Below are 26,703 nucleotides of genomic sequence, written 5' to 3' on the forward strand. Positions count from 1 at the left end.
GTAACTCCCGGTTGCCAAAAATCCTAAAACTGACAGGACTTGGGATGGTACCGGGATGGCGCGGTTTCTTCTAGTTTGCCTTTGTAATGTTGGCCGCAATTCAGCACACAGATCCAAAAGCATGGGTCTAGGGAATCTAAATCGGCTTATTAGCCAGTCATCATCGTGGGCTAGGAAATCTTCGCGGTCTCTTTTCCCTCCTAAGTCTGCCATTGGCATAGTCCTCCAGCAAAGCCAGCGCATCCATCATGTCGTAGATGCAGGGGTTTCACCGTAGTATTTATGTTTGCAGTGATCACATTCAAGCCTTTACACCTGTCATACCAATCAGACAATGAGTGGTAAACCCATACGCCCACCCTTAGATCATTAGCAAATGAAATTAAAATAAATTATATTGATGCACTTTTATTTGATAAATGATTACCATTTATTTATATAAATTGGTATTGTGGACATGCATGTTTTATGATTAGGACGCATAATGACGATTGAAAGTTATTTGTATGTTTATGGTTATATGGATAGGTCAATATGCGCAACTTTTCAATTCAATGTATTTAATTTCATTAATCTACCGTCAGTCCCTCAGCTCACCATCGGTTGTCGCCAAAACTGCTCCATCTCCAAAATGTTCGTACGCATGGGTCACAGTTTGCGTGCAGGTACGCAAATATTCCCGTCAAGTTTGTTTTTATAAATCACAATTTATGCGTGCGAAGTGGCGTACGCCTGTTTCAGTGCCGTTTTTGTGCGTACGCAACGGTTATAAATGAGACCCCAGGTGCCGGACCTCCTCCTTGTATGCAGTCTCATCGTTGTTGTTGATGAGACCAATCACCATTGTATCGCCTGCAAACTTGGAGTTAGATCCGTTCACAGGGAAAGGGGCTCAGTATGCAGCCCTGTGGTACACCAGTGTTGAGGGTGATGGTGGCGTAGCAGATGTGGCCTATTCGTCAAAAGCTGAGGCCTGCTCCTCAAGAAATCCATAATCCAGTTGCAGGTAGAGTTGTTAATGCCTAGGTTTCCAAGTTAGATGATTAGCTTGGAAGGGATGACGATATTGAATGCCGAGCTGAAGTCTACAAACAGCATGCGTGCATAAGTGTCCTTATTGTCCAGATGTGTGAGCACGGAGTGCAGCACCATAGACACTGCATCATCTGTGCTCCTATTGCTATGGTAAATTAAATGGTGGTTTCCCATACCGGGAGTCAAACCCAGGCCACCTGGGTGAAAACCAGGAATCCTAACCACTAAATTGTCAAACTGTGCATAAACACGCTATGTGTTAACAGCTGTCATTATTCCAGACCGATAGTTCCCATTTTCACCTCCTTCATTATGCTGATATCTTAAACTCTCATGCAAATGTCCTCACAAAACAAATGTGAGATAAATGCAGAATCAGTATTTGTCATTTAAAACGCACCATTCAATTACATGAAAAGGTAACCCTCAATCTTTGTGCTCATTCTGATGACTTGAAATAGGTTTGTGCTTAGTTGTACAGTTAAAGTTAGAAATAAACACTAAGCATAATGCAGTTGAATGTTTAAACCGATATAGGCTAATATGTTTTGGGTGTTTAACAATGGATGTTCATGTTTCTAATAAAATAAAAGCTTTACATTTCATTCTTCTAACGAAACAACTGGATTTCTTCGGGTCTATGTAAAGTCCTCCTTCCGAAACGCTCTGATTGGTAAAGCTGACGAGGTCTTATGTCTAAAATAGACTTGAAATATAAAGCGTTTTTATATAAAGTCAAACACCCCAAAACATACTCAAAGCTTCAAAAACAGCAAAATAATTTCTCGCTACTCTGAGTTTTCTGTTTCAGAACAGCTGGTTTCAATGAGTTCAATCCACTCTGAGTAAGTTTACTCTAGGTTAGAGGTCTTCTCGGGTCCAAAGATCTTTACCCGACCCGAAATGACCCGAATCACTTTTTACCCGAACCCGAGACAGACCCGATAACGTTTTTATTTTAAAGCCCCGATCCGATAACGTTAGACCCGAGTCCGACCCATCGTATATGTTTTTTAAACCCGACTAGACCTGAATGTAAACCGACGTGTATTAATGAAATTGATATGGCAATGAACACGTTGATCCTCTTGTTTTGCTCTGGCAAATTGCGCAAACTGAGGCTAAATGGGTTGTGCACATTTTAGCTGAATCAAATCTAAATAAGTGACGACATGGCAACCACTCGCGCGAACATTCTGTCTCAACAATGTGTTCCAAACCGCGTAGTACTGAAATGTGCGCGTCTTTTAATATCTACTTCTGGTCGCCTGGTGGAAGAATGTTTATCCTGAATACGATGGTAACTACATCGAGTGCAAACCCCTGCAGCGTTGGAAACTTCGGGATTTCAATTCTAAGGTGATTTCAGATCACCGCGACTTTCGGAAGATTTGCGTGGCTTTCAACCGATCGGCTGAGGGTTGGAGGAGAGTTGGTAACTACACGCACACACACAAGTGACGCGCTGTTATTGTACAGGATAGTTCGGGTCTTCCTCGGGTCAATTAAGCAAAACAATTTTTACTTTATATTACCCGAGACCCGAAGACACTAATATACCCGACCCGTGTCCGAAGCTCCCGTGAAACTTTTAGACCCGAACCCGCTCGGGTCTCGGGCCGGACCTCTGATTTTCGGATCTAAGTGGACCCGTGAAGACCTCTACTCTAGGTTACACGTGTTCATCGCGGCTTTAAAAAGCCATCATCAATTGAGCGAAGATAACACGATTCACCATGGCAACGCCACGTGACAAAAAGCGCTCCGTTTATTTCTCACCAGTCGAATTGGAGGCACTATATATATATATATATATATATATATATATATATATATATATATATATATATATATATATAAACATATATACCTACGATTTTTGTCATGTAGGTGCAATCCTTCTGCAATAAAAAGAACATGGCAGCAGCTGAAAATGAAATATAAAAACATCATTCAGTCCGGTGAGTTTAAATGCTCTTACTAGTAGGATGCCTGACTGGGAAATGTTTGATATATTTAATAAACTGGCCTTGAAAGTTATGAGGACATGAGAACCGAGCACTGTGGCTATAGAAGACAGAAAACTGGCCATGCTTGCCCCTGCTCCAGCTATGTGTAACGGAGGCCAGCTAGTGAAGAGCTGTGCAGTGTGTAAGCCTCACTCCCCGACCAACAGAGACACTCTACTGACAGACGCTATAGGGACTGCAGTCTTTAGGCTCGTTGTTAGAGCGCCCGTCTCTCATTCTGACCGACATCTGTTCGAAGCCCGCGCAGAACGGGACAAGTGGGACCTTTTAAATGTGCACCCAATCACAATGGGAAATCCTAAAGGGTATTTGAATTATTAGAGGTGGCAGCAAGACCACATTTATTTGATCAGCTTATTCAGAAAGACGTTCACCATTCCCCCGCAATCCTATGAAACTCCTCTTTGAAGGCTCTCACAGGAAACTTAACACAAATGTATAAAAAGTGCTTGAGAGCGATGCACACTTATCTTAATGCTCTGCATACAGTTGCCTTGCTAACGTGTTCTGCATCCCCGGTGTTATAAAGAAAGCTTCCATTAGCAAAGAAACATAAAGCCATACAGAGAATCTGCTCAGATGTAAGAGCGCAGCCCCGACGAGTGAGGTTTGTGATGTAAGGATGAAGCAGTGTGTGGATATATTTAATGGACTGTAAAGAAAAACTGTATCGCTCAAATAAAAAATCCTCCGGATATGATAAACCATCCAAACGGGGCTTCACCATATATTCTCTCCTGACGAAAATTTAACTCTCTCTGAATGAATGCAGCTTCCTCATCTACGGGTTCCTGAATAAACGGACATGCCATTTTAATGTCTGTGTTACGAACTTGCGCGCGATTAAGGAAAACGAATGGAAAAACAAACGGCGAAGGCAATTTCAACTCCGCTTGCGCTTCTAAAAGGGGCGGAGATTGTAACAAACCTCGGGTTAGTGGAATAAAACCTGCTCCCGACCAGGTTAGGTTCACAGAGTAGGTTACTATGGTTACTCACTCTAAGTATAATATACCTTGATTTCTGAAACGGGCTTCACTTACCCCGCGGTCACAGGTTTGATTTACCTTCTGAAACTGAAACCCAGAGTATCCCGTTTTCTGGGGTTGACTTACACGGAGTTTGCACTTACCCTGCTTTCTGAAACGGGTCCCAGGACTCACCAGTGCAGATTCGACACACCGCCATATTCCCGCCCACGTTCTCTGGTTTGTTACATGGATTTGAGTGAAGTCACATTCAGCCAATCACAAGTGAGTGTTAACCTACGAGGCGAATCGTGTTTTCATTTTCCTGAAATCTGTTTGTCCAAACTAATGAGCGGCAACAGCGGCTGTTGTTGTATTGTGTTGTAGCGGCAACTGAAGTCGGGTCCTATGGGCACAGATGAAAGGTATGGACCATATATACGCGTTAAAAACAAGCTGCTGTGGTGTCGATCATGTGTGATTCGAGTATGCGGAAGTAAGGGCGTTTACAGGATAAAAGTTCAGAGCTCGCGATCACTGCAGTTGAAGCTCTGAGAGGAACGGATGATTCATGCGCGTGCACGAATATTAAATGTAATATTATAATTGAACGTTTTCGATGTCCCGCGGTACAGACCCGCACGTGACGGTCCAGGCATTGGCATGTCCCGTGTCATGAGGTTTCCCTCTGTTATTTAAAGTATTTGACGTAAGGATTTTTAACGTCATCAATCCTGAACCCTGACCTCTATGACAAGAATAGACGCGAATATTGTGCGTCAAAAGAGCGTTTGAATAGGCTTGTTTGAGATGCGCCTTGCCTTGCCTGAAATATAGGCGAGAGTAGGCGGCTACAGTGAGGGGAGGAGTGAAAAAAAGTGCAGGCAAGCCGGACACTTCCTGAATCTCGCTGTGTTGTGGACTGCAAACGTCAACAATGGAAGAGATCGCGTTCGCGTTCTTTATCGCAGACGAAGTTGATGCAGTTGAAATACCACTGTTTTTACACGAAGATGGTTATGATGAGGAGAATCACCGAAGGTGAACAGTGCTCATTACTTAAAATGGCTTATTCAGTAAATGGTAGGGATATAAATCTATCTGATCTAGAGTGGTATTGCAACTTGCATCTAATGAAATTAATGTCGAGTAAAAAATAAACAGTCCTGACTGCAGATAATTCAGCACCAAAGAAAATTGTTTTTATTATTATTAAAGTTATTTGGGTGAACTATCCCTTTTTTACATGACAAATATTCCTTATAAATATATTACACAATTGTTTGTCACCTTAATGTAAGTTTCAATTCATGTTTAATGATTAGGAAAAGTATGTGCTGCAAATTATTCTTAAAAAATAATATGAAACAACAACACATTCTAAATTAAGAAATGAGCATGTGTGGGTTTTGTTTATTGCACTCCTGGAATCAGACATATCCAAATAAAGATATCGGATAAAAACACAAACATGAAGCCTAATTGTAAAACAGTCACATTAGATGTATGCATGTATTGATGGATTGACTAATTTATTTAATGGAATAATGTTGTACAAAAATGTCAATGTATAAAGAGAATACACATCTCTCAATAAAGAGAAAATTAAAACAAACAGGACTTCACTTCATACCAAGAAAATAAAAATAAAACATGTCCTAATTACTAAGTACTATAGAAAAAGTAAATCGTATTAGGCTATAGGTAATGGACTTCTTAGAATTAAGGGGAAAAAAATATCAGCTGACATTCTCAGCCAATGAGCACGAAGCTGTGTCGTCAGTCAGTCGTTTCCCATCATGCTTTTGAGTAGCGCAGTCGGTGGAGAGCAACTGCGCTCGACTGCTCAATCCGACACAGCCGCCTCGCTGTCGCGAGAGTTTTTTGGCACACGTCAGCATGAGGTCAGAGCAAGGCGGACGTAACTTGGACACTTTTCTAACCGGCATGCATCTCACGGTGATCACCGGTGATCGGTTCTGCGCAGATTTTGTTCATCTCAAACAAGCCTAATATCTGTGTGTCATTGAAACACGTCTGTTTAGCACAGCAGTTCAGATCTAAGACTAATAATACATTTGAATGTTATTTCTCATAAATATTCCGACTATACATTGTAATCTGGTGAATTAAAGTCTCAATGTCCTGCTGAAACAGCAACATCAGCAAAACCTTGTTTCCTTAAAGTAAATATACGTGTGTGTGTGTGTGACAGTATCTTTTAAAATGCCGCCTCCGCTCCTGGCTAAAGACTAATCTGAATCGTTCTCTAACATCTCCAGTTCACACCAACAGTGATTGACACCTTCAGTAAAGCTCCTCCTACATCAAACCACCAATAAATACCAGAAAGCAACAAGCAGAAGAATCACTTCAGGTGTAAGAACTGAAATCTTCACACAGTTGTTGGAGTTTGTGGAAGAGAAGCTTGAGAACATGAGAGATCCAGAACTACACACCACAGAAACTCAGAGGACTAAAGAACACAGAGGTTGGTTTCTGTTTTTAAATCTTTATTACAGATTGGATTTAAAATCTAGATAATACATTTAGTGATTGTTGGTGGACAATAAATGCAGAAAATTAGCAATAAAATACATTTCATTAATAATATGGCAATAGGTTGACCCCCCTTTCTGCTTTGTTTTTAAATAGCTTTTTTTACACGTTTTCATCAGTCTATTTTTTTATTGTCTTATTGGAAAAAACATGAATGCATTTGTTCTTCTACCTGACCAGAACACGAACGTGATGATTTTAATTACAGGACATATAATTCAATGACACAACTTTTTAAAAAATAAACATGAATTTGTTCTCTGGCTTGAACAAATAATATTTTAACATAGAAATAATAATTCTATTGCTTTTTCTGCTGGAAATCTCATTACCGTAAAGCGTCCCGCTACATCTGAGTGCATTTTATGTTGTAATTTAAACAGAGTAAAGTTAAAATATTCTCTTAGGATGTGGTCAATTTACATGGCAAACACTTTTATCCAAAGCAATACTCAAATGAAAATGAAACAATGATCTTGTCTTGTGATGTTGTTTTATACAATTGTAAAACTGTGTTTAACAGATAGTTTTGTTCACTTCAGATATGAAGGAAATGTATACGGACAGTCAAGAAGGAAAAGATGCTGATCAGAAACATCAACGTGCACAAAGATTCCAGAAAGTTTCACTGGAAGAAGCTCTGAGAGCAGGAGACAAAAAGAGTGAAAAACAGCACATGAGAATTCACACAAGGGAGAAACCTCACGCATGTCTACAGTGTGGAAAGACTTTTACACAAACAAGTGACCTAAAGATTCATATGAGAATTCACACTGGAGAGAAACCTCACGCATGTCTACAGTGTGGAAAGAGTTTTACAGGCACAAGTGACCTTAAGAAACACATGAGAATTCACACTGGAGAGAAACCTCATGTATGTCTACAGTGTGGAAAGAGTTTTACAGGCACAAGTGGCCTTAAGAAACACATGAGAATTCACACTGGAGAGAAACCTCATGTATGTCTACAGTGTGGAAAGAGTTTTACAGATCCGAGTAACCTTAAGATACACATGAGAATTCACACTGGAGAGAAACCTCATGCATGTCTACAGTGTGGAAAGACTTTTACACAAAAAGGAAGCCTTAAGACACATATGAGATTTCACACAGGAGAAAAACCTCACACATGTCTACAGTGTGGAAAGAGTTTTACACAAACAGGTGACCTAAAGATTCATATGAGAATTCACACTGGAGAGAAACCTCACGCATGTCTACAGTGTGGAAAGACTTTTAGAAAAACAGGTCACCTTAAGATACACATGCAAATTCACACTGGAGAGAAACCTCACGCATGTCTACAGTGTGGAAAGACTTTTACAGAAACAAGAAACCTTCAGACACACATGCAAATTCACACTGGAGAGAAACCTCACGCATGTCTACAGTGTGGAAAGACTTTTACAGAAACAAGAAACCTTCAGACACACATGCAAATTCACACTGGAGAGAAACCTCACGCATGTCTACAGTGTGGAAAGACTTTTACACAAACAAGAAACCTTCAGACACACATGAGAATTCACACTGGAGAGAAACCTAATGCATGTCTACAGTGTGGAAAGAGTTTTACAGGCACAAGTGACCTTAAGAAACACATGAGAATTCACACTGGAGAGAAACCTCATGCATGTCTACAGTGTGGAAAGACTTTTACACAAAAAGGAAGCCTTAAGACACATATGAGAATTCACACAGGAGAAAAACCTGACACATGTCTACAGTGTGGAAAGAGTTTTACACAAACAGGTGACCTAAAGATTCATATGAGAATTCACACTGGAGAGAAACCTCATGCATGTCTACAGTGTGAAAAGACTTTTAGAAAAACAGGTCACCTTAAGATACACATGCAAATTCACACTGGAGAGAAACCTCACGCATGTCTACAGTGTGGAAAGACTTTTACACAAACAGGAAACCTTCAGACACACATGAGAATTCACACTGGAGAAAAACCTCATGTATGTCTACAGTGTGGAAAGAGTTTTACAGGCACAAGTGAGCTTAAGATACATATGAGAATTCACACTGGAGAGAAACCTCACGCATGTCTACAGTGTGGAAAGACTTTTACACAAAAAGGAAGCCTTAAGACACATATGAGAATTCACACCGGAGAAAAACTTCACACATGTCTATAGTGTGGAAAGAGTTTTACACAAACAAGTGACCTAAAGATTCATATGAGAATTCACACTGGAGAGAAACCTCACGCATGTCTACAGTGTGGAAAGACTTTTAGAAAAACAGGTCACCTTAAGATACACATGCAAATTCACACTGGAGAGAAACCTCATGTATGTCTACAGTGTGGAAAGAGTTTTACAGGCACAAGTGACCTTAAGAAACACATGAGAATTCACACTGGAGAGAAACCTCATGTATGTCTACAGTGTGGAAAGAGTTTTACAGGCACAAGTGACCTTAAGATACACATGAGAATTCACACTGGAGAGAAACCTCATGCATGTCTACAGTGTGGAAAGAGTTTTACACAAACAGGAAACCTTCAGACACACATGCAAATTCACACTGGAGAGAAACCTCATGTATGTCTACAGTGTGGAAAGAGTTTTACAGGCACAAGTGACCTTAAGAAACACATGAGAATTCACACTGGAGAGAAACCTCATGTATGTCTACAGTGTGGAAAGACTTTTAGAAAAACAGGTCACCTTAAGATACACATGCAAATTCACACTGGAGAGAAACCTCACGCATGTCTACAGTGTGGAAAGACTTTTAGAAAAACAGGTCACCTTAAGATACACATGCAAATTCACACTGGAGAGAAACCTCATGCATGTCTACAGTGTGGAAAGACTTTTAGAAAAACAGGTCACCTTAAGATACACATGCAAATTCACACTGGAGAGAAACCTCACGCATATCTACAGTGTGGAAAGACTTTTACACAAACAGGAAACCTTCAGACACACATGAGAATTCACACTGTAGAGAAACCTCACGCATGTCTACAGTGTGGAAAGACTTTTAGAAAAACAGGTCACCTTAAGATACACATGCAAATTCACACTGGAGAGAAACCTCATGTATGTCTACAGTGTGGAAAGACTTTTAGAAAAACAGGTCACCTTAAGATACACATGCAAATTCACACTGGAGAGAAACCTCATGTATGTCTACAGTGTGGAAAGACTTTTAGAAAAACAGGTCACCTTAAGATACACATGCAAATTCACACTGGAGAGAAACCTCACGCATATCTACAGTGTGGAAAGACTTTTACACAAACAGGAAACCTTCAGACACACATGAGAATTCACACTGTAGAGAAACCTCACGCATGTCTACAGTGTGGAAAGACTTTTAGAAAAACAGGTCACCTTAAGATACACATGCAAATTCACACTGGAGAGAAACCTCATGTATGTCTACAGTGTGGAAAGACTTTTAGAAAAACAGGTCACCTTAAGATACACATGCAAATTCACACTGGAGAGAAACCTCACGCATGTCTACAGTGTGGAAAGACTTTTACACAAACAGGAAACCTTCAGACACACATGCAAATTCACACTGTAGAGAAACCTCACGCATGTCTACAGTGTGGAAAGACTTTTACAGAAACAAGAAACCTTCAGACACACATGCAAATTCACACTGGAGAGAAACCTCACGCATGTCTACAGTGTGGAAAGACTTTTACACAAACAGGTCACCTTCAGACATACATGAGATTTCACACTGGAGAGAAACCTCACGCATGTCTACAGTGTGGAAAGACTTTTACACAAACAGGAAACCTTCAGACACACATGAGAATTCACACTGGAGAGAAACCTCAAGCATGTCTACAGTGTGGAAAGAGTTTTACAGGCACAAGTGACCTTAAGAAACACATGAGAATTCACACTGGAGAGAAACCTCACGCATGTCTACAGTGTGGAAAGACTTTTACACAAAAAGGAAGCCTTAAGACACATATGAGATTTCACACAGGAGAAAAACCTCACACATGTCTACAGTGTGGAAAGAGTTTTACACAAACAGGAAACCTTCAGATACACATGCAAATTCACACTGGAGAGAAACCTCACGTATGTCTACAGTGTGGAAAGACTATTACAGATCCGAGTAACCTTAAGAGACACATGAGGCTTCACACTCGAGCGTAACCCTTCAATGGATCAGTGCAGTAAAACGTAGGGCTGTACGATGATGGTAAAATGATCATCATGATTATTTTGTCATTGAGAACTTTGGTTTTTAATTTCACTTGAGTGTTTATTAGGCCTATACTTTACAGCCAGTGAAAATGTTATAATCTGCTGCCATTGAACTTCTTCAACATGGTATTTCAAACCACGCAAACAATAATCTATAAAAATGTCGAAACAGAAATGAAAATGTTGTGACCTTCGGAATGAAACCTTGCTGCTCCTTTTTTTATATAAATCCTTATTATTGGTAACTCTTCATGTTTGTCTGTGTGTTTTGCAAGAGAGTATTAAAATAGTACAAATGCTGTGAAAAAAATGTTGTGCTCTTATTTCCTGTTAAGTGGCCATTTACAACCATTACAAGATACAACCATGATTTTCTGACGCTATCGGGAGTTTAGTGTTTGCTTTTAAAACATTATTGTCACCACGATTGTGCTAAATTAATTGCACATTTAATACACAGCTCGTTGGAATGCTTGATTCTGATTGGCCAGTCGCGACATTTGCAGGTTGGTTATTCCCAAATAACAACCGCTCAAATGACTGATAACACAATGTAATAACATATATTACATGATATTTACAACTTATTAAACCAAATTGCCTGTTCATGACATATGAACATCCTTCCTGACCAAACTGAAAGTAAACGGCTCAACATCTGTAATCTGTATGAATTTCTTTCTATATCACCTTCAAACCGTCGGTAGAGACTGTCTCCAAACCCACCTTTATAGTTTGGTACAAAAAGAGGTTCTGGTGACCTATCTATTTAATTTTGTTATAATTCAGCTGTTAGGGGGTGAATTTATCTGTTTCCATTATATTAAGCCTTAAAGTGCTGCATAATTAAGGGCATGGTCACATTTACATTACCAACTTACAAGTAGTCAACATTTTGTCATCACGCTAAACAGTACCGTTAGTTTTCAAGGCCATGCTACTTAGAGGATTTAAGCTGTATTAAGCAAATGAGAGAATGAACAATAGGATTTTTATAGACACAAGACAAAGACTTGGTTATTGGTTAGTCAAATAAATGCAGAACATGTCTGCCGTTTGGTTGGATGCTGGTTGTTCATTCCACCACAAGGGATCCGAATGAGTAAAGGTTTTTGCAGGCGATTTGATGCCTCGCTGTCGCTCATTTTCAGACTGAAGATGACCGGAAGGGATGTAGACCTGGAGCAGAGAGCTAAGGTCACTTTATTGACAGGTGGAATGCCGCTGCTGTCCGCCGTTTGTCGGTCTGAGCTAACTTGATCACGTCAAAATATTTATTTTAGTGGAAAAAGTTATTTTAAAATAAAATGTAAATTTCACACACAGCAATACTTAACTTTACTTGAAACGACAAAACCATTTAAATTAAGATTATGTCACGATCGTCAGCTGGAGTGCCCATGAACTCCAGTAGAGGTCCCTCCACTAAGGACTCTTTTTGTGTCCTTTCCCATTTTCAACTCCATTTCCCATAATCCTCGGACTAATCACCACCAGGTGTTTCCAATTCCACTCCCTATATAATCTGGTTCCAGACTCTCAATCAACATAAAGTCTTTTTAAGCCTGTCTGACATTTCAGAGTTGTCCCTGTGTTTGTCCCTGCTGTTTTAGATCTCGGATTGCTTATACCGACTGTGATGACCTGCCCCGACCTCTGCTTGTTAGTGTTTTTGGATATCCCCTGACATACCTGACGCTGTTCTCTGACCTCTGCCCGTTTGACCATTCTTTATAATAAAATACTGCATATGGATCCGAACGTCTCTGACTCCACATTACAGATAGACATCATTCAATGTTTATGTACACTGTAAAACTGTAAACCAATTTTCAACGGCAAAATACTGTTCTTTTAAAAAACGGTTTAATAATGTTAATTTACAGCCATTGATCTGTAAATGAATTACTAAACCTGTTTACGGCATTTAACCATAAAGAGCTGTATAGCAAACAAAGGCAATCAGAGTTCATTTTAATCTTTATTTAGTCTGGATTTACATTTAAACAGAGTAATTCAAAACATTCCTGTGATAATTTTTCCTAATTCTCTTCCCTTTCCTTCGTACTAACCTCACTATTCTTAGCTTTGTATACTGTGCTAGGCTTTAATGGATTAGATTGATGCACTTATGTATTTTGTTGCCTATGTTGTTATAATTGCTTCCAATGTTTCCTCATCTGTAAGTCGCTTTGGATAAAAGCTTAATGAGTAAATGTAAATGTAATTTACACAATCCTTTATTACAAAGTGAAAGAAGTTTCCAGAGTAAGAAATATACAAGTTATACAATTTAACTTTGCCCTCAGTTAAAACAATTTCCCCATGGACAAATAATTAAAGGGATAACATAATTAAATCCCCTATTTAAAGGGTTTTTTCAGGGGTGAAACAAAATAACCCCATGTTTTACTCAACCATAAAGTATGGGTGTATCATCAGACAAATACATTCGGTGATAGAGAATTCATAAAGTTTGGAAGAGAAAGGCTAACGGGTATGATAACTCAGAATGTATTCATAAAAATACACCCTTTAACAGAGACATCACAGCCAGCGGTGATTTTCAGAAAGACTTGCCGAGGTGAGGCTGCTTTGGGCGGGGTGCATAAGTGAAACCGACTCCCTTGTCCGAAACCGTTGGAGAATTTTTTTTAATAGACGCTATCTTTATTAAACGACCGCAGATTTGAACTTTATACACATACATTCTCATCTAAACAACTCTTAAAACTACATTTTGTAACACAAAACAGTCATATTTTGAAGCTCTTGGCTCGATGACAACAGTAACGTTACTTGCGCAACTAACGTTAGCTAATTTACGGATGACGTTTTTACAAGTCCACGAGAACACGAGTACGTCAGGAGACGGCCATATCTTCCTTGACACTGTTCAAGGTAAGTGTATTTATTTGTATTTATCTATTATTTTATTATGTTGCGCTTCGAAAATGATATATTTTGACTGAGCTGCGTGGCGTGAATTACCTAGACCATGGGTCTCAAACTCAGTTCCTGGAGGGCCATAGTACAGCTCTGCACAGTTTTACTTCCAACCAGCTCTAATACACACCTGCTTGGAAGTTTCTTGTAATCCTGAAGATGTTGATTAGCTGAATCAGGTGTGTTTGATTAGGGTTGGAGCTAAACTGTGCAGAGCTGTGGCCCTCCAGGAACTGAGTTTGAGACCCATGACCTAGACTGACAGACAACCAGAGAGTTCTCAAATGGCCACCACTGACGAGCATCAAGCATAAGTAGAAGCGGTGCGGAAGGGGGAAACTGGTAGATAATTCAGCGACACTCCTCGACTAAAAGTTGTAGCAGAAACGTTACAGATTCAATCTCAAATTGAAGCTGTTTACAAGGTAGTATATCATGGGAACTAAACCAGTCTAGTTGCTTAATTGTTTTATTTTATTTTTTTATTTTAACCTGTGTACAATATCAAACTGTGAGAGTGATTCTTTAATTTGATTGAATAATTTGTTCTTTTTATAATAGTCTGAAATGTGTGTTCGCTAGATGATCTTGTAGAGTCTGTTTATAATGTACGTCTTTTGGTCACGGTTGCTATCCCCTCCCCAACCGCTTGGGTTCTTACTCCGCAGCACAAGAGTCAGTGGCGAACCTGCTGAATGAATTCTAGTCAGTGTGACACACCTCACGGTTTTCGTAGCTGCATACATTTCATTTCAAGTCTCGTCTGAAGAAACTCATGTGATTCAAGTTTGATTATTAAATGAGTTTTGTGTCTCCACAGACACGTTCTGTTGCAAATATGGTACAGTAGACTGGTGGTTTGCTTCGTTAAATTGGCGATAACCGCGTGCAGTACAACGTCGATATTTAACATTATAATTTACTAAATAACTTCAAATAAAGCAAAAAATACAGCGCAATATATTACATGTGTGGTATGCTTTTGTAAGTTAGCTAGACCAAGAAGACTTTGTAAATTGCCGTAAAGTGACTATTACCTGAGGTAACGTAAATCCCTCCAGATATAAATGAATGAAATTCAGACTTGTGCTGTTTCGTGGTGTTAAAGATAAGCAATGTTTTTTTGCAAGCTTTGTGGACTCGTATGTAGTACTATACCTGCATTTGTGAGACATGTTTCCCATGTCAGGTTTAATTGTGCTTTGCCTGTTTGCAATAAGAAACTCACTGTTATCAGATCTGTGTCAGTGACCGTATTTGAATAAACAAAGGTGTGAAACTCTGAAAGACCTTTATAAGCATCTTAAATCGCAAATTAGAGACGGGAGGGATGAAGACTGTTCTGTCCCAGGCTGATAACACAGAGATGGCCCACCTGCTTATCAATCTTCAGCTGTCCCGTTTTCAGGAACATGAAGATGGACTTGTTTTATGCATTTTCTTTCCACTTGTAATTTATGCAAATGTATGTATTGAAGTAATTTTTTGATGTTTTTCCATGTATTGTGTTTTCTCTACAGGTTACTGCATCTTCGTCTGATGTTGAGAAGACACTCATTCTACCTGCCAGTCCTCGTCTGATTTTGCTCGGTTAGTGTCTCATTATGTGACGATGTAGAAAAATTGTTGAGATGCAAAAACTGTAGAAGCATTTATTTGCTAACTGGTTGTTCAAATGAGGCAATCTCAAAGGCAGTTCATTGAAATTATAATGTAAAGTTTTTTTTCATTTTAGACATTGGAGGGCAGGCAAATGCTGTAAGATGGATGCTTGGTCTAGAGGGCCGTATTATTTTTGAGAGTGTGCAACAATGTTTGCTTTGTACTACATCTTCCATCTGCAGTATCATGAGGAGGCTTGTTGCACTTAAGAATTTCTTCAAAGGTATGACCTCTAAGAGTTTTCCATCCTTTTACTTTTTAGTGTTTCTAAATTCTTCAATCAGAATGATTAACAAATGGTTATTGTATTCTGTGGAAATTTGTTGAACCTAGACGCTTCATTGGAATTAAACCACAACGAGTCTCCAATACCTGCAGAGGAAAGGTAGTCTCCAAGAAGACCGGCAAGGTGGTGAGTAAAAATATTCATCAGTTAATCCAAAGGTTGCCTCTCTACTGAAGAATCTCATGGATTAGACACACACACACACACACACACACACACACACAGATAGCTTGTAATGCACACAGTTTGGGCTTTTCCTGGCACCAGAGATGGTATATAATGTGCAGGGTTACAGTTTTCCGTGCATGAGAGAGCTTGTGATGCACGCGGCTCAGTGCACGAGTTGTTCCCGCTTACGTGTCCTGAACCTTAGTTTTTATTAAGGTTTCAATGAGATGACTGACCCTGGTAATGTCACAAAGACTATTCTAGCGGAGGTAGAGGTCGTCTCTGGATGCGAAAGAACTCTGTGCAGATGTTATGCATTCTGTTATAAAAGCAGGCCGTTTTATTAAGTGTAATTCTTCTTTTTCTTCCACTTCTCTGTGTTGCTGAACACACCGCTCTTTTATAATTCTGAGCTCCATTGTCTTTCTCATGGATCAGCATAGTCGTGGCTGTTACACGAGCAGAGCATCATCATGCAACAAGTCTGCGTTATTTTTGGGGCAACTTGTTTGACGTGACCATCGACACACAGTGCACATTTCATTCATTTTAAACACCGTGGCGAGACTGTAGCTTTCCAGGAGCAGGGTTGGAGATACCTTCTATAGGTACTCTGCTTAAAGTTTTTTTTCCTATCTTTCAGACTACCAGACCTGCGTGTGGAGTTGGTCACAGATGGTGGAAAGATCTTTGCCTATTCAAGTTTTAATAAAACAATGTTTTTTACTGTTTTAGAAGTTTAGATAATATGTCTATAGACTGTTCTTTTTGCACAGTATCTGTTTATGGAGAATTAATAATAAATTGCAATCTGTTTAAATATGTCTATAGACTGGGTCCTTTATGCACAACATGTCTGTTTGGTAATTTTATGGTTCCTCTTCTCATCTTTGCCAGTCTGTTGTTTAATTTACTTAAATAAAAAGCATTCATTTAGAAACTCTGCTGCTAGTATTTTACCATTAATTTACTGAAAATGTTATTTAATAAAACTGTAAAATTACGGTATGCAGCTGGAAACCCTATTGCCAGTGCTTTACCGTTAATTTACAGAAAGCCGTAAATGAGTGAAACCGTAAAATTACGGTACGCAACTGGAAACCCTGCTGCCAGGATTTTACCGTTAATTTACAGAAGGCCGTAAATGAGTGAAACCGTAAAATTACGGTACGCAACTGGAAACCCTGCTGCCAGGATTTTACAAATGAATGTTATTACAGCAAAACATTATTGTAACCTACACGTTGCTTAATAAAATTGTATTAACAGTGAAAGTATTTAATTCATTATTGTCTGTGTTGTTGGACCCTTGGTTTATCAGCAAAAGCCGGTCAATGTAACAGCTTAAAACACACACTAATGTACTGCAGTTGTAACGTAGAGTAACTAGGCAGGAAGCGGACCAACATGAAGCATAGGGTTTTATTTAGTGATAAGAAAAAGTGCAACATAACAAAGGAACTAAAATAATCCAAATATCACCAAGACTAACCACCGTGAACAAGATCAAACATATAACAGCAGACAAAGGAAACAGGGTTTAAATACAAAGAAACTAACAAGATAACAAGTCACACCTGGAGGAACTAATTAATGCTAAAAACTACAAAGGACTAAAAAACATGGCACAGAACAGGAAGTAGCAGAAAAGTTCACAAACACAGGGGAAACTCAGATTGGAGATAATTCATCAGATAATCTGCCCTCTACATGATACATTTTTAGAGATTTACTGTCGTATTCAGTGCTGTATTGATCTGTGTATGGTGGATGAACACAATATCAACATCCAGATACATTGTTATTACTCAGAATGTTTAGTTCATCCATCCTTTTGTTATCCTCGGTTAACAGATTGACAGCAAAACGATCTATGGAAAATTCACAGGGCATGTTGGTTACCTTTTGTATGCCTACACGGAAACAACAGCAAGAAGATTCGAACAAAGTAGTCCAAATTAAATTTTAATTTCCATATATGCACTATATAATGCTGTATAAGACTGCCATCTGGTGGATGTATTTATTATATAACTCGCACTCAATTGCACGAACCAGGAAATTCCTGATTTCAGGAAAACTGAAACTGAACTATCGAGCTCTTACATCTTCCGTCTTTCTGACTCTTTGTACATACAGCGAAATGGCAGAAGCCAGTGTTCCTTTGTCTCAGGATCAGTTCAGTTGTTCAATCTGTCTGGATCTACTGAAGGATCCAGTTACCATTCCCTGTGGACACAGTTACTGTATGAGCTGTATTACAGATTACTGGGATCAGAATGATCAGAAGAGAGACCACACCTGCCCTCAGTGCAGACAGACCTTCACTGCAAGACCTGTTTTAGGTAAAAACATCATGTTGGCTGAAGTGGTGGAGAAACTGAAGAACACTAAACTGCAAGCTGCTAGTCCTGATCACTGTTATGCTGGACCTGAAAAAGTGGAGTGTGACGTCTGTACTGAGAGAAAACACAAAGCTGTCAAGTCCTGTCTGGTGTGTCTCAGCTCTTACTGTCAAACTCATTTTGATCGTCATGAAGAACTTCATATTGGAAAGCGTCACAAAGTGACCGATGCCACTGGAAGACTTCAGGAGATGATTTGCCCTCAACATGATAAACTTTTAGAGATTTACTGTCGTAGTGATCAGTGCTGTATATGTTATCTGTGTATGGTGGATGAACACCGTAACCATAAGACTTTATCAGCTGCAGCAGAAAGAACTGAAAAACAGGTAAGAGTTGATGTTGATGTGAACAGTTTTGCTTCATCATACATGTTTCTTCATATGTTACACTGTAGCTACACAAATAAAGATCTTTATGGCCTTTTATAGGCCTATCATTATTATTTTTATTAAAAAATGTACTCTTATGTAAAGTTTGTCTGATTTATAATTATTTCCAACAGAAACAATTTAAGGAAACACAGAGTAAATACCAGCAGAGGATTCAGGAGAGACAGAAGGAGCTTCGGGAGTTGAGAGATGCTGTGAAGACTCATAAGGTGAGTTTTGATCTGAAGATCAACTGCTGACTGCTATAAGAGCTGTTTCACGCTCTATCAGGACTCTCCTCCACTCAGTCAGTGAGGAGTCCAGTGCTGGAGCACTTAACAGTCCCACTGAAGTCCACTTTGTGTGACAGACTGTGTGAGGAACCAGTAAGAGCTTGAATTGATCAATACGAATGCCCCCCATGTCTCTTAGTGTTTTTGTGTATCCTAACAGCGCTCTGCACAGGCAGCAGTGAAGGACAGTGAGAGGATCTTTACTGAACTGATCCGATCCATTGAGAGAAGTCGCTCTGAGGTGATAAAGCTGATCAGAGATCAGGAAAAGGCTGCAGTGAGTCGAGCTGAAGGACTCTTGAAGAGTCTGGAGGAGGAGATTGATGATCTGAGGAGGAGAGACACTGAGCTGGAACAGCTTTCACACACAGATGATCACATCCTTTTCCTCCAGGTAACCGTGATCTGAAAAACAGGACAGTGATCTTTAGGAAGGGATGACTGTGTTTTACGTGTATTTTCTTGTATATAATATGTTTTGTGTGTGTTTAGAGTTTCCAGTCTCTCTGTGTTCCTCCTGGATCTACAGACTCAGTCAACATCACTGTCAGTTCTCTCCTCTCATTTGACGATGATCAAAAAATTAGAGAGAAACTGGAGTGTTTGTGCAGAGAACAGATAGAATGGACATTTGATAGAGGTAAAGAATTTATTACTTTATGAAATTTAGAAAGATTATTACATTCTGAAGATCAATAACAATTTTTTCTGATGTCTAGTTTGTCCTGAACCCAAAACCAGGGAGAAATTCCAAAAATGTAAGTCACAACAAACAAACAGACACATATTGAAGGTATTATTTTTTAGATTATTTAAACAGCAATAATATGGATTTTAGTAATGATGATAATCTTCTTAAAACATTTCTTATGGACTGTCCATAAAAGCAAAGTAAATAAAACTTGAAGCTTCATTTTAATGATTGAAATTCCCAAATGTCCTAATTGACATACAGATCATTTTCTCTATCAGATTATCATCAGGTCACAGTGGATCCAAACACAGCACATACATATCTCCGTCTGTCTGAGAAGGGCAGAGTGATAACTTACACCGAAGAAGACCAGCTTTATCCTGATCATCCAGACAGATTTCATCATTATCGTCAGGTGTTGTGTAGAGAGAGTGTGTGTGGACGCTGTTACTGGGAGGTCGAGTGGAATGGTGGGGTGGATGTATCAGTGTCATATAAGAGCATCAGCAGGAAAGGAGAGGGTAATGAGTGTTCATTTGGATGTAATGATCAGTCTTGGGGTTTGTACTGTTCTGAGCTCAGTTGTTCATTCTGGCACAATAACATTGAAACTGAACTGCCTGCAGTGTCCAGATCTTCTAGGATAGGAGTGTATGTGGATCACAGTGCAGGAACTCTGTCCTTCTACAGCGTCTCTGACACAATGTCACTCATCCACAGAGTTCAGACCACATTCACTCAACCTCTCTATCCTGGGTTTAGAGTTTGTAAATTAGTGAAACTGTGTGATCTAACAGTATAAATGATACAGAAATTCTACAAATATTACTTATATTTCAGAATTTTTAAGAGGCAAAATAAATATAGAGAATCACTGATATTACCAACACAAATTGTATCACACTGTTTTTTTATTGGTTTTTACATGTATGATTTGATAAATAGATATCAGCCAGCAAATAAAATAACAGTTCAGTTTTCTGATCAATATATAAAGTAAACACAATACATCATGTTGTACAGTATAAATAAATGAATAATGTTTATTATGGCAAAAACATACTTTTTTTGTTTTGCTCAATACATTTAATTGACAAGGAAGTCTGTCATTCTTTCTTGTCTTTATCAGCAGATGCTTTGATAAACACAAATGTATACCAGTACACAGCATGGAGAGATTGTCACCAGATACCAAAATGAGTAATATTTGCCGAAGCAACACAATAGTATATACCTAAGCTTTCCAGTAGGTATATGCATTTAAGATTTTATCATAGCTGATGCCAAACACACACAGAAGCTTATACATTCAACAATTTAACTCAAATTTGTATAACACCTCCATCGTGGAATTTGAAAAGATTTAGTCCACCTATTCTCTGTGTACAAGGTAGCATTCAGTCATGACATTTACCTTAAATGTCCAGTGTGTCATTTTTGGGATGATCTATTGATAGAATTGCAATGTAAAATATATCTTCAATGGTGTATAAAGAGCTTACACATTGAAGCGCTCTGTTTTTATTACCTTAGAATTAGCTATTTATATCTACATACACCGCTTGTCCCCTTACATGTAATTCGCCATGTTCCGTCAGCCGACGTAGTGTTTAGAAAGGGAGAGGTGGAGTGAGCAGCTTGTTGCATTTCGCAACCTTGCTGCTAGATATTACTGACTGACAGGACCTGTTAAGGATACTTTACTAGCAAATTAAAATTTCCCCCTGTTTTACTCACCCTCAAGGCAGAATAGGGTAAAATGGGAGTGGGTGTTGACTTTTTGAAGCTCCAAAAAGTGCATCGATCAATCAAAGAACTGCTCGATACAGTTCCATGGTCTTAACAAAGGTCTCCTGAAGCAAATCGATAGGTTTGTTTAAGATAAACATGCATATTGACCGCTATTTACCTTGATGTCTATCTTCTGGCATCTCTCTAATGCGCGTGAAATAGAGGCTTGTTTTTCCAGCAGATGAGTCAGGCGTGTCATAAGTTATGGTGACGAACGATGCATTTTTCATTTGTTCTAAAAGCATCTACTCCTGCGGGAGCTTTCGTCACCGTTATTTGCCGGAAAAACAACGTGCCTCGGGTTCATGCGCATTCAAGAGATGAAGGAAGCTAGACATCAATATGGATATTTATCTTAAACAAACGCATTGATTTGCATCAGAGGAACTTTGTTAAGACCACAGAGCCGTGTTGAGCAGTTCTTTGATCGATTGATGCATTTTTTGCAGCTTCAAAAAGTCAACACCCATTCACTCCCATTCTACCCCTTGGAAGTAAAATGATACGTGGTGTTATAACTCCGACTGCATTATTCTTCAAGAAGAAAACCATATTGGGTTAGGATGCCCTGAGGGTGAGTACAACATGGGGAAAGTTTGATTTGCTAGTACAGTATCCCTTTAACACAACAGTTGGACAACTGTATTACGCTGTCCCTTATTTTGTCTGCCGTGCTGTATCAGTTTGGTTTTTGCGTAGTAGGCTACTGTGGGTTTACATGTTCAAGGAATTTGTCTTTGAATAAGAAATAAATACAACAAATAAACCAAATATATTCTTAATAAGAATATTAATAAAGCTATGGGTATCAATATAAAACAAATTTGTCTCAAATGGCAGAGTTTGTGTTAAGTCAAGTGACATGTCAGTAAGCTTTTAGCTTTTAAGCTTCAGTAAATGGCAGCATGGTTTGATTCAAGGACGTTTTTGAACTGAATATGCATGCCTTGAATGGAATGTAAATGGGTTTAGATTAAAATATTTGCCAAATGCCAAGTCTAATAAATTGGGACACTAGGTTAAAGATTACAACTCACATGCAGACAAACAAACAATGCAAATGTCAATGTCAACCGTGATAGCATGCATTTCAGCTTTTTTACCAGTACAGTTCAGGAGAATATAGTTCTCATCGTTTTCTAATGAAATATATAAATTTGACCTGAGAACTCACAATCTGTTTATAATCTTCTAGACAAATTAATTTGAGAAATACAACCTAGAAATATAACAAAAAATTTTAATTGTACAACTATAGATCAGGGCCCGTATCATCAAGCTTCTGAGAATTACTCACAAGAACACTGCTAAGAATCGACTTACGAGTAAAAAGATTGTCTCAAAGCTGCGCTTAAAAGTCAGTCATAAAGCAGCTAAGTCTTAATTTAAGTGAAGTGTAGGACTAAACCTTTAGTGTCAAGTTTAGAGATGATTGACACTTTGCTGTGCGCAAAGGGGATTTTTGATGACGACATTGGCATGGAATAGATTGGCATTGGAATCACTGAATAGATTCCTTATTTAAGAATGTTCTCTGATACATTAAAGTTGAATGGTGAAATTCCTCAAATATTCAACACAGATTACTATAAAGACTTTTCAGGAGAATACAGAAGACATTGGAAATGAAAGAGAAACACGTTTCTTAATTACCCATTTTAAACCAGTACTGAAATTAGTTTTTATTAGCTTTAGTCGAGTTTGTTACACCGGGGCGTAGGCCTTTCTTAAAGGATGGTGTCAGTACATTGAAATATGATTGGCCCTCGGGTTCCCAGCTTTCACAATACTTAACGCTATCGGATCAGACTGCTGTCAATCACTGCTTGGTTTGAGACGCGTCACGCGGGATTAGTACCGCGTTTCTCAAACAGTACACCGGTCACGTCTCTGTTTATGGTTTGTAAAGTTACTAGGTTAAGTTATATCATATTCATAAATATGTCTACTGAGAAATAACGACAGCAGTGGTGAGTGTTAAAGGCTACCGAAGTGTCGATTCATTACCGTAGGAAAGACGCGGAAACAAAGGCTTAAAAAGTTATACTATTGGATATCTTAGCAGAAGTCACTTTAACAAAATAGTTACTACATTAAATGACGTGTTATTCTGCAGCAGTGCCAAAGTAATAGAAATTAGACATGTTACTTTAGCCGTTGTTCCTGGCGTTTTACTAAGTAGAACACAATATGGTAAAGCGTGGGATTTGAGAATGTTATCTCAGCTTTTGATCTGACAATAATGGTAACTTCATTATAATTGTGTTTGTTTGTTTAATAAATCACAAGAAATACTCAACAAAATGATTTGATCTTAAACACTTATTTTACACCCCTCAAAAAACTGCTGTCATATGTCGTGTCATTCATGCTCTCATACTTAAATTCATGTCAATGCATGGTACTTTGCATTAAGAAGTGTTATTCAGATTGTCTTCATAAGTTTCTGCATGAGATTGACATCTAGTGTACAAAACTAGGAAATTCTTGAGTGCAGTGAAACTTAAGTGTTGTGTGTTTTGTCTTTCTGTCCGTTTGTACATAGCCTACAACAAAATGGCAGAAGCCAGTATTTCAGTGGCTCGTGAGCAGTTCAGTTGTTCAATCTGTCTGAATCTACTGAAGGATCCAGCGACCATTCCCTGTGGACACAGTTACTGTATGAGCTGTATTACAAACTGCTGGGATCAGGACGATCAGAAGAGAGACCACAGCTGCCCTCAGTGCAGACAGACCTTCACTCCAAGACCTGCGTTAGGAAAGAATGTTATTCTTGCTGAAATGGTGGAGAAACTGAACAAAACAAAACTTCAGACTGATGAACCTGCTTCCAGTTATGCTGGACCTGGAGATGTTAAGTGTGACGTCTGTACTGAGAGAAAACGCAAAGCTGTCAAGTCCTGTCTGGTGTGTCTTGAATCTTACTGCAAAACTCATTTTGAGCGTCATGAAGAACTTCACTCTGGAAAGCGTCACAAAGTGACCGATGCCATCGGCCGACTTCAGGAGATGATCTGCCGTCAACATGATAAACTTTTAGAGATTTACTGTCGTACAGATCAGTGCTGTATATGTTATCTATGTATGGTGGATGAACACAACACTCATCAGACTGTATCAGCTGGAGCAGAGAGAACTGAGAAAGAGGTAAAAGCGGAAACACTGATTGATGTGTTATTATCATCAGTTATATTTTATTTACCATATTAAAGATTGTCTTTCATATATTGTTGCTAGCAATGCCAATGTCATGGGTTCAATCCCAGTGGATTGCGCATGGTCAGAAGCAAATGTATTGTACAATGCAATGTAAGTAGCTTTGGATAAAAGAGTCTGCCAAATGCATAAGTAAATAAATAAAACATCCAACAGAAACACCTGAAGAAGACAAAGAAAAATTACCAGCAGAGGATTCAGGAGAGACAGAAGGAGCTTCGGGAGTTGAGAGATGCTGTGAAGACTCATAAGGTGAGTTTTGATCTGAAGATCAACTGCTGACTGCTATAAGAGCTGTTTCACCCTCTGTCAGGACTCTCCTCCACTCAGTCAGTGAGGAGTCCAGTGCTGGAGCACTTTACAGTCCCACTGAAGTCCACTTTGTGTGAAAGACTGTGTGAGGAACCAGTAATAGCTTGAATTGGTCAATACAAATGCTACTCTCTCTCTCTCTTGTCGTAACAGCGCTCTGCACAGGCAGCAGTGGATGATAGTGAGAGGATCTTTACTGAACTGATCCGCTCCATTGAGAGAAGTCGCTCTGAGGTGAAACGGCTGATCAGAGATCAGGAAAAGGCTGCAGTGAGTCGAGCTGAAAGACTCTTGAAGCGTCTGGAGCAGGAGATTGATGATCTGAGGAGGAGAGACACTGAGCTGGAACAGCTTTCACACACAGATGATCCCATCCTTTTCCTCCAGGTAGCTAAATCTGAAAACAGGACAGTGATCTTTAGGAAGGGAAGAATGCATTTTCCAGAGATCATATTTTTGGAATATAATGTTTATCTGTGTTTTGTCTTTGTGCCTGTGTAGAGTTTCCAGCACCTCTGTGTTCCTCCTGAATCTACAGGTTCACTCCGCTTTACTGACAGTTCTCTCCTCTCTTTCAATGACGCACAACGAATTAGAGGGGAACTGCTGCATTTGTGCAAAAAGGAGATAGAAAGAATATTTGATAGAGGTAAAGTTTTTCTAAGAAATTTCTCTAAGAAATAAGGCAAAAATTATGTAATTACAATATTATGTTTTGTATAAATACTAACAGTATAATTCTGAATGTGTATTTTTCCTAATACAGTTACTCCTGAACCCAAGACCAGGGAGCAGTTTCTAAAATGTGAGCTTTATCAAACAAACACATACATTAGATTTATTGCATTCAGTCTTCTTAATCACACTTAATGTGCAGAATATACAATATAAATAACTATGTAAAACATAACCTTGGGAATCATAAATTAAGGTTATTGACATTTGAAGTTTTACTTTAATAATTAACTTCAGATTTCTAATTGACATTGTGATTACATGATTTCTCCATCAGATTATTATCAGGTCACTTTGGATCCAAACACAGCACATAAACATCTCCGTCTGTCTGAGGGGAACAGAGTGATTACTTACACTGAATATTATACAGTCCATCCAGACAGACTTGATAGTTGTCAAGTGTTGTGTAGAGAGAGTGTGTGTGGACGCTGTTACTGGGAGGTTGAGTGGAGTGGTGATGTGTATGTATCAGTGTCATATAAGAGCATCAGCAGGAAGGGTAATGAGTGTTCATTTGGATATAATGATCAGTCCTGGAGTTTGTGCTGCTCTTACTCCACTTATTCATTCTGGCACAATAAAAAAAACACTAAAATCCCTCTAGTGTCCAGATCTTCTAGGATAGGAGTGTATGTGGATCACAGTGCAGGAACTCTGTCCTTCTACAGCGTCTCTGACACAATGACCCTCATCCACAGAGTTCAGACCAGATTCACTCAACCTCTCTATCCTGGGTTTAGAGTTTTTAAATCAGTAAAACTGTGTGATCTGACAGTATAGACGATACAGCGATACTACAAATAATATTGTGTTCTTGAAACTTTGAGGTAATTGACGCATAACGGCACGAAAATGTAATCTCTTATTTCCACTAACTTTATTATTACTGATTTTGTCAGTCAGATGAAAAATCATGCCAGGGGTCATTGTAAAAATCATCTTATTGGATCTAATAATGATTGTAGTGTATAAGAAGGTATATAGTCATTGATGACAACAATTCAAACATACTGAACATGCATGTGTTCTTGTCA

General features: G+C 38.9%; 2 protein-coding genes across 2 annotated transcripts; both read left to right on the forward strand.

The window, feature by feature from the left end:
• The first annotated feature begins 4,872 nt into the window (after positions 1-4,872).
• On the forward strand, positions 4,873-11,084 carry LOC306891492 (uncharacterized protein). The gene is made up of 3 exons (XM_079451786.1): positions 4,873-5,074; positions 6,316-6,524; positions 7,135-11,084. Exons 2-3 carry the CDS (start codon positions 6,470-6,472, stop codon positions 8,736-8,738), a joined length of 1,659 nt encoding a protein of 552 aa, XP_079307912.1. The 5' UTR covers positions 4,873-5,074; positions 6,316-6,469; the 3' UTR covers positions 8,739-11,084.
• A 6,875-nt stretch (positions 11,085-17,959) lies between these two features.
• On the forward strand, positions 17,960-26,449 carry LOC306892527 (uncharacterized protein; the record flags this gene model as incomplete). Its single annotated transcript, XM_079453654.1, has 12 exons — positions 17,960-18,583; positions 18,760-18,855; positions 19,079-19,312; positions 19,411-19,558; positions 19,638-19,676; positions 19,891-20,408; positions 23,520-23,529; positions 23,949-24,550; positions 24,776-24,871; positions 25,085-25,318; positions 25,433-25,580; positions 25,944-26,449. The coding sequence occupies exons 1-12, from the start codon at positions 17,993-17,995 to the stop codon at positions 26,447-26,449; spliced, it is 3,222 nt and encodes a 1,073-aa protein (XP_079309780.1). The 5' UTR covers positions 17,960-17,992.
• Positions 26,450-26,703: the final 254 nt, after the last annotated feature.

This window comes from Barbatula barbatula, assembly GCF_947034865.1.
Source record: "Barbatula barbatula genome assembly, chromosome: 3".
Classification (NCBI taxonomy): domain Eukaryota; kingdom Metazoa; phylum Chordata; class Actinopteri; order Cypriniformes; family Nemacheilidae; genus Barbatula; species Barbatula barbatula.

Coding starts and splice junctions, on each gene's coding strand:
- LOC306891492 (XM_079451786.1), top strand. CDS start 6,470: ATGAGAGATCCAGAACTACACACCACAGAAACTCAGAGGACTAAAGAA. Junction 6,525..7,134: donor GAGGACTAAAGAACACAGAG/GTTGGTTTCTGT, acceptor TGTTCACTTCAG/ATATGAAGGAAATGTATACG.